Consider the following 9,125-nt stretch of genomic DNA (forward strand, 5'->3'; position numbering starts at 1 on the left):
GACCCTTCTGTGGGGTACAATGTACCTGGGCCATCCCAACCGGCCACCCCCAGCGCACGGCAACATCCGTATAGGCAATTGCCTGCACGCTTTTCGCCTGGTCCTGTGGCTGCCCGTGAGCGACATTTTCCGGCCTACAGCAGAGCAGCCGAAACATATCCGCCTCCTTTCCAAAGTCACGGCTACCAGGCGCAGCATCAGCACCACTATGCTGTTGAGGAACATCCTCTGCAGGCCCGTGGCCAGCATAGTGGTGCTGAAATGTCCGCGTACACATCCCCGCCTCATGAGTACCAGGACTGGTAGGAGTGCGTGTTGAAGGAAGTTGTGTTTTTCTTTTTTAAACTTCAGTGTTTGCTTATTATTGTTGTAGCATCATGTTGGTGCAAATTTGCCATTCTTGTTTACATATGTTCATACTTGGGGATTTGTGTGGCCAGAACATAAACTCAGGTTTTATATTTGCAATTGAGTGTGGGCATTCTTTTGTACTCCTCTTTTACACAATGTTTGCCAATCGGGCTGTTATTGTACATTTCCACACGGTTTACCAGGGCCAAACATTGTAGCACGCCATCATTGAGGTATTAGTTCATCTGTTGGGGTTTGGCTTTATTCAAAAGTGATTTAAATGTGGCCGTGAAGTGCTTTCATATTTGATGCACAAAGGACAGTTGTGATTGTGTGAGAAAACATTGGTATAGCCAATGTAATTCTGATCCAATTACCTGTTTGCCTGATAAATGGTAAGTCCAAACCAAAACAGATATAAACTTGCAACCCACGTCAAGGGTCCTCATGTATTGCGAGTCCCTAACACTACAATCTCCGAACCTAAAAGAAAAAACACGTGTCACTAAGGACCTTTGTAGACAATACTAATAACTATACCACCCTTTAAATGGCATCGTGCTGCCATGGTACAGCTCCAGCAGGGCTGTCAAAATATTCGGCAAATCTTTTGCGTATCGGAGTCTAGATGTTTGTGCCCTCCCTAGTGGAATTGGCGGTACAATGTTGGTGGTGGTTGCATTTGTTTGGATATATTCTGCATCAAAACTGGCATCATGTATGCGGCTAAAGTTATGCAGAACTTCACACGCTTGGATGACACGTGTCACATTCTGCGGCGACATTTGCATTGTTGTCATAAAGACCCTCCACTTGTTTGACATGATGCCAAAGCCACATTCGACACATCTTCGCGCTCTGCATAGGTGGTAATTGAAGATTCGCCTACGCTCATCCAAGCCCCTTCTTGCAAATGAACGCATTACTTACATATGGGATTGGTGGGTTGCTGGAGCCAGGGAGGATGGTTGGTTCAGGCACAGCAAGTTGATTAGTCATAAGCCGTTGTCCCATTCTGGAAGAGCGAAATATGTGGGCATCAGCCGAGCTTCCATACGACCCCATGTCTACTATGGTAAAACAAACTGTCCGCCAAGGCCAACAAGACGATAGAAAAATACTGCTTGTAGTTGTAGTATCTGGAGCCAGAGTGTGGGGGGGGGGGGGTTTCTTCACAAGAATGTGCTTCCCGTCTAGTGCACCAATAAAATGCGGAAATTGGGTGGAAAGAAAAAAGTCTTCTGAAATACTAAGCCAGTGTTGTGGCGTGGGCTGAGGCATCACCGTGCCCTTTAATCTCTGCCACAGCACGACACAGGTGGATGTCACAATGCGGGAAATGGTGGTCAAAATGTAAAGAATGGTAACTATTGCTTGTGGCAAGAAGTCTACATGACGGCAAAAGCACAAACAACAAAGAACACGTGTTATGTAGGACAAGAAACCCACAAAGCATCCTGTAAGCACAAATTGTAAAACACACATACCTCAAGGTCAGGGCTTATTCAGACGAACGTGATATACGTCCGTGATTTTCACGCGCCTTTCACTGACCTATGTTAGTCAATGGGGCCATGCAGACAGTCCGTGAGTTTCACGCAGCGTGAGTCCGCTGCGTAAAACTCATGACAGGTCCTATATTTCTGCGTTTTTCGCGCATCACTGACGCATTGAAGTCAATGGGTGCGTGAAAATCATGCGCAGCACACAGAAGCACTTCCGTGGGACGCGCGTGATTTGCGCAACAGCAGTAAAAAGTATGATTGAAAACAGAAAAGCACCACATGCTTTTCTGTTTACAAACATACAGTGTCATAATGATGGCGGCTGCGCGAAAATCACGCAGCCGCGCATCATATGGTGATGACACACGGAGCTGTTAAGTGCCTTTTGTGCGCGCAAAACGCCGTGTTTTTTGCGCACGCAAAACGCACACGCTCGTGTGAATCCGGCCTCACAAGGAGTCGCTCCTCTGGGGAAATGCAGCGCCGCATGTTTGTGTCCTGGTAGGTGATTCCTGTACGAATCTGCGCAAGCAGCATATCAAATGTGGCCACAGACATGCGGCAAAAGCATCGAAATTTCTCTGGGTGACGCCGGAGGTCATCATAGAGGGTATGAAAGTGGCCTTTGGAGGTGCGTTGGGCCACAAGAGGATGAACCCAAATCCTCCCTCTTCTACGCGGTTCTTCCTGTAGCATGGGATGCCGGTCGCCAAATCTCCGAGAAATCAGCCACGCTAGCAGCACACGGGCCAGCGCCGTAGACGGCATAAATGTGGATTATAAGACAAAAAGCCAGTCAAGTGTGTGAACAAACTCAATTTTTCAGCAAGGTGAAAAAAGGGTCATAACGTGTGCACACAGCAAGCAGGTGTGTGGCAGGGGTGCCTTTTTGTAGGCTGCGCTCTCCATAACGCCTCCCTCCGTTTTTTTAAAGCACAGGAAAAACGCATGCCGTTTGCACATTAAAAACGCTGAAACGCAGCATATACGCATGACACACGCATCTGCAAACCGCGCAAAATGCTGCGTTTTATGGGCGCGCAAAACGCACACGCTCGTGTAAATCCAGCGTAACATGCAGCGTCCTGCAAACCGACAGCCCGAACTGTTCATTGTGTGTTTTATACGTTGTACAGGATTTATGTTAATACAGAACGTTATAAAATATGAGTGAGTTTGGCCATTCGTTAATCGATTTAATGAAATATACAGTATGACATAGGATTTTCACGACCTCCATTTTACGAAACATAAACCACTGCAGTAGTTAGAATCATCACCCATGCTCTAAACCAATCAGCTCGCTCCATTCGTATACCACGCCCCCAGACGCCACCATTTTGTGAAGAGTAGAACGGACAGGGCGGGGGTTTTCGTTATGCTCTTTTTCGCCCGTGTATTGGACTGCACGTAGAAGTGTGTTCACGTGATGTAAACCACGCCTCTTTTTTATAACCACGCCTCTTTTTATAACCACTCCCCCACACATTCCATTTTATTCCACTGCAGATTTGGAGGTGCGTCATTCGGGGAGCGTGCTGTTGAAGGTCTAGGTTAGTATATTGAGCCGGCGGTTTACGTGCTTTTGTATTAAGCGTTGGGTTTCTGTTTACGCTGTTGGTCTCTAGGGCTTTATTTTCTTGTTACGGGCTTCGTGTTAGTAATTTTTTTTTTTTTTTCTCCGTGTGTTTTTGCTAGTAGGCAGGACGCAGGCATTTAACTTTGTTTTCCTTCATAGGGTTATTGGTTGTAATATAATTGTTCTACTTGCTTTCTAGAAGGTGAATTTAGCGCTAGTTAACCATGTGTAGGGAGGCCCCGCCTCCTGGCCAGGCTGTCGGCGCCATCTTGGAAAGCTTGCAGCTTTTGTGAAGCTCGACGGCTAGTAGTGAAGGTTAACAGGCGTCCTCTATGGTTGTGAGTTGCGGTATTGTGTCCGTCTATGGACTCCTGAGATTTATTATTATTCTGTAGCGTTTTTTTTTCTTCAGCGTTGTGGAGATTCCTTCACTTATTCCTGCCAAGCAATTGTTTAAGTGCTTATTCTATTGAATCATGTTGTATTCAATGTGAATAGGATTTCTTGACGTACGAGGGCGTTCTTGTATATCTGAGGCCACCGCTGGTTCCTACCTGAAGCCTTGGCTGTGATGAGTTGGGAAGCTTTGGTTTTCCATGTGGAGTGCTATTATTTTTTTTTTTATACAGCGCCCCCCCCCCCTGCTGTGCAGGAAATTCATTCTATGAATTTAAGTATCACAATTGGTTAAATAGGACCCGAGAAATTATAGAATGTATTTAGATTTAGGCATCGTGTTTTACTTTTCACAAACATGGCCGCACACCCGAAGCCATCTGCAATTGTGGAAGTGCCCATAGACCGAGTCCAAGTTGCAGTTGCGGCCAATAGGATATATTCTATACTTTGTGGATCATTTCTAAGACCTGGACACATCTGTAAATAATCGGAAAGGTAGCCAATAAAAAGGAATGGTCTGCAATCTAATCTGTAATTTTGGATGAACGCTATGGTCACGCATGGGATGGGGCCTTGGCTTATTTTGCACAAATGGATGCTGGGGAGTGGTTTCCACACCGCTCTGAAGCTACTCAACTGCCATCTAGTGGCTGAAAAGGAGACATGCAGGGGTCTACAATGCTAATAATCAAACTTCTGTTCTCCAGGTTTTTTTTTTGTAATCTACCATCAACATGAGTGGATGCAGAGTCTTCATTGGGCGACTGAACCCAGCGGCCAGAGAGAAAGATGTTGAAAGATTCTTCAAAGGATATGGGAGGATCAGAGACATTGACCTGAAACGAGGCTTTGGCTTTGTGGTAATTAAAAATAATTAATTTTTACTTTTAATTTAAGCTATTCTTGGTCTTAAATTGTAAAATTCCCATAACCCCTTTAAGTGTTCTTAGGATAGGCCATTGACATCAGATTGGTGAGGATCTGACTAAGCAGGCCCACCGAACAGCTGTGATACTCGTGTAAGTGCTGCAGCCTATTCATTGTTTAGGCTCTGTTCACACCTGCGTTGGGTTCCCGTTCTGACGTTTCCGTCAGAACGGAATCCTGAACAGACACGAACGGAAACCAGAGGTTTCGGCTTCAATCACTATTGATTTCAATGGTGACTGATCCGGTGCCCATGATTTCCGTTTGTCTCGGTTGTGCACCGGATCAGCCGTTTTGCCAGAAGCAATAGCATAGTCTATTTCATGTTAATTACTCACGATGCCATTCCAATGGTGATGGAAACCAAAACCTCTGGTATCTGTTCAGGGTTCCGTCCTAACGGAAACGTCAGAACGGGAACCCAACGCAGATGTGAACAGAGCCTTACTTGGGTTTTATTTTCGTTTTTATTTGCACACTCTGTTGGGGTATGTTCACACGGCCTATTTACGGACGTAATTCGGGCGTTTTAACCCCCCGAATTACGTCCGAAATTACAGCTTGAAAGCGTTGACAAACATCTGCCCATTGAAAGCAATGGGCTGACGTTTGTCTGTTCACACGAGGTGTATATTTACGTGTCGCTGTCAAAAGACGGCGCGTAAATGGACGCCCGCACCAAAGAAGTGTCATGTCACTTCAGACGTAAATGGTGCCGTTTTCCATGGAAAACCAGCTCCAGTTACGTCCGTAATGGACGCGGCGTTCAAGCGCCTGCACATGCCGTTACGGCTGAAATGACGGGGCTGTTTTCTCCTGGAAAACCCTTACATTTGTACCGGCTGTGCAAGGTACTGCAGCGTTGTCCCACTTAAGTAAATGGGACACTGCTGCAATACCTTGCGGAGCTGCTATGAATGCAACGGTGTGTGCGCATACTAATGCAACCCACGTAATAGAGGCTGCAGAAGTAGTGTGAGCATGGATCTAATTTGATGGCCTAAGGGTAGGCCTTCAACTTTAAAATCATGGATAAATCTTTTACATAGGATCTCTAGAACCTATAAGGGCTGTCCCCACCATTAAGTCATAATCCTTGTATAGATCATTAAAAAAAAATATTTTATCTAAATCTAAAAAGACTTTTAGAAAAACTGCCTTTCATTGGTTTGGTGGCCACATGCCTAGTCATGCTGCACAGATCCTGTTCACTTCATTGCCCCCAATAGAAATGGCTTTCTGCCCTGCTTGATAACCGATCCTCAGCAGTTGTTGGCAGTATCCCTGTAGGAGCCTTCTCAGCTAAAGTAAGAATGGCCAGTATTGTCCGCTGCCACAGTGGGAAGGAGGTTGATTCTGCTCAAAGCCCCTACCCCAGCAGCCCAGATTAGCAGCAGCACCAGAGGTGACACGTAAAGGGAAAAAAATGAAAAAAGTGTTTATATGCTAGTATGCCAAAATTTACATTCATTTCTAGACTTTTGGTATGAAAATGATTTGTGTGATAACCCTGTTAATTATATGCCTTAAACGATACCCTTTATTGCAGGAGTTTGAAGATCCCAGAGATGCAGATGACGCCGTCTATGAGCTTGATGGGAAGGAACTGTGTAGTGAGAGGTATGCTTTTATTTATTTTTGTGTTTAAAAAAAGATTAAACTCTGGTATTATTGTACTAAACGTTCTTTTGCTTTATCCTTTAACAGGGTTACTATTGAGCATGCCCGTCTGCGTTCCAGGGGTGGTGGTGGTGGGGGTGGCGGCGGTGGAGGAGGTGGTGGTGGTGGCGGCAGAGGAGGAGGAATGGGGAGGGGGCGATACTCTGATCGCTTCAGTAGTCGGCGTCCACGTAATGATAGAAGGTAAGTTGCTTTCACTAGTAGTCCAAAACGGTAACCAGCAAATATGCACTTGCATACAGATGTGTGTACATAGTAAGACATGGCTTCTCATTTCAGTGCTCCACCAATAAGAACTGAAAATCGACTAATTGTAGAAAACTTGTCGTCTCGCGTCAGCTGGCAGGTTTGTTGACTTATTTTATATGGGGTACATAAGATTGTTTGCCAGTGTACTTTTCTTGGGTACACATTATGGCACTTGAACATTTAATTGTTTTTTATAATTGGGATATGGGTGTTTTTGTTTGCTTTTTGTTAAACCTAATTTTAACCAAATATTAAACCCTTTATTTGCCAGCCTATCTGTGTCTCGTTGGCCTTGTGACGAGGAGCGTCTGTTGGTTATCGCTCTGTGTTGGTCACTATTGGTTGGGCCGGGTTGAATTTGCCAGTGAGCTCCTACAGTGCCTGTTGGCCACCTAGATCCGTTGCTGGTCTAGACATACCGGAGCACTTCCTTAAAAGTGCCAGGTTGCCGCGACCCCCTGAGAGTTAACGTGATCTGGTCCTTAAGTTGAGAGATGTTCTTCCTGTAAAGATTCCGAATAGGAGGTCGTGGTCGCAGAGTTGAAAGATACGCAATTAGGTGGTCGTTGGAATCCTGGTCGCAATAAAGTCCATGGTAACACCACAAGAATAGAAAATGATGGCCATCGTCCATAGTCTTCTTATAGGGAGGGTCGTACGATATAAAAGCTTCCATCAATTGGTTAGCCCTCAAGTGGGTGTGAAGAGCCAGTCGGGCTTGTCTCGTGACGGTTCCTCCAGTCGCTTTATGCAGTTTGCTGGTTGACTAGCCTAGGGATATGTTATTAAAGGTAAAGTAACTTATATTTTTAATGACATCATGGGCACCAAATAAATGGCTTTTATTAAATATTAATGTTTGCCTTATATTATAATTTAACAACTTTTCCACTTAAAGCAAGTTTTCTTACTTTGGAAGACTTCCCTTATTTTGTGCCCTATTGTAGTTTTTTTGCTATTCTAAATCTCCAAGAGTGGTAAAAGTACAATGTCTACTTCTGGTCTAACACTGTAAATTCTTTTTCAGTGTTTTTTTGTTTCATTGTCTACTGTACTTGTGCTAATGAATATCAATCTTGTATTAGGATTTGAAAGACTTCATGAGACAAGCTGGTGAAGTAACATTTGCTGATGCACATAGACCAAAACTAAATGAAGGGTAAGTTTGCTTTTTTTGTCTGCCCTCGAGTGGAGGCTGCTTATATGAATTGCCAGGGGTGCGTGGTGGACTATTTAGTTAATAACTATTCTTTTCTCCAGGGTGGTTGAGTTTGCATCATACAGTGACCTAAAAAATGCTATTGAGAAGCTGTCTGGCAAAGAGATCAATGGAAGGAAAATAAAGCTGATTGAAGGAAACAAAAGGCACAGGTTTGTGGACCATCTTTATTATATAATGGTTAGAAAAGGAGTTTAACTTGACAGTAAATGTAGGCACAAATTGTTCTGGTTACACGGTCAGTGGTTTACCCTGAATTGCTTTATCAGCAGGTCAAGAAGCAGGTCCCGTTCCCGCAGCAGAAGTTCATCCCGATCTCGCAGCCGTTCCCGCTCCAGGAGCAGGAAGTCCTACAGCCGCTCTCGTAGCCGTAGCCGCACTCCCCGCAGTAACCGTAGCAAATCCAGATCTGTGAGTAGATCTCCTGTTCAAGACAAATCCCAAAAAGCCATGGCCGCATCTAGAAGCCCATCTAAATCCCCAGCGTCTGCTGATCGTCAGAGGTCTCGGTCGAGATCTCGGTCTGTTGATAGCAGAAACTGAACACTTAATTATTTTTTTTTTATATATATATATTCCCTCCCCATGATTTTTGTGAATTGTATATACTTGCTAATTCTTGGTAAGTATTGAATGAGAAAAAGCAGGACAATAGAAATGCTGACTTTTTACTAATGTGGACCACTGCACAGTAGATTCTCAACCTGTTTTTTGATAAACATGACCTGCTTGTCTAAACTGTACAGTTTGTGTAAATGTATCTTTTTCCTATATATTTAGGCATGACATGAAAGGCTCATGCTTATTGCTGTATATAGCTGCCCTGCCTACCCCCCCCCCCCCCCATCAACCAGCTTCCTTTAAAACGTTTCATTTGTGAAATATGCTGTCGAAATAAACTTTATTAAAGACTTTCCTTGTGTCAATGAAAAGCATCATGGCTCGCAAATCAAGTTCTAAGGAGTTTGTACATAAACTGCCACACAGCAAGGACTGCACCTCAACATCTGAACACAACCTTAGAAGGACTGGATGAAATGGATTTAAGTTTGTTCTGATTTCAGGCTGCATAGAAATGTGTTTTAGGCTGGATTCACACGAGCGTGTGCGTTTTGCGCGCAAAAAAGGTCCATAACAGCTGTGTGTCAGCATGCGTGGCTGCGTGATTTTTGCACAGCCGCCGTCACTATGACTGTTTGTAAACCAAAGCACATGG

General features: G+C 44.5%; 1 protein-coding gene across 1 annotated transcript; it reads left to right on the plus strand.

Annotated features, from left to right (window-relative positions):
- The first annotated feature begins 3,311 nt into the window (after positions 1-3,311).
- Positions 3,312-8,821, plus strand: SRSF5 (serine and arginine rich splicing factor 5). The gene is made up of 8 exons (XM_075844697.1): positions 3,312-3,409; positions 4,542-4,694; positions 6,311-6,381; positions 6,469-6,624; positions 6,721-6,787; positions 7,776-7,849; positions 7,951-8,061; positions 8,179-8,821. The coding sequence occupies exons 2-8, from the start codon at positions 4,569-4,571 to the stop codon at positions 8,450-8,452; spliced, it is 879 nt and encodes a 292-aa protein (XP_075700812.1). The 5' UTR covers positions 3,312-3,409; positions 4,542-4,568; the 3' UTR covers positions 8,453-8,821.
- Positions 8,822-9,125: the final 304 nt, after the last annotated feature.

Source organism: Rhinoderma darwinii, chromosome 12 (genome assembly GCF_050947455.1).
Source record: "Rhinoderma darwinii isolate aRhiDar2 chromosome 12, aRhiDar2.hap1, whole genome shotgun sequence".
In the NCBI taxonomy this organism is placed as follows: domain Eukaryota; kingdom Metazoa; phylum Chordata; class Amphibia; order Anura; family Rhinodermatidae; genus Rhinoderma; species Rhinoderma darwinii.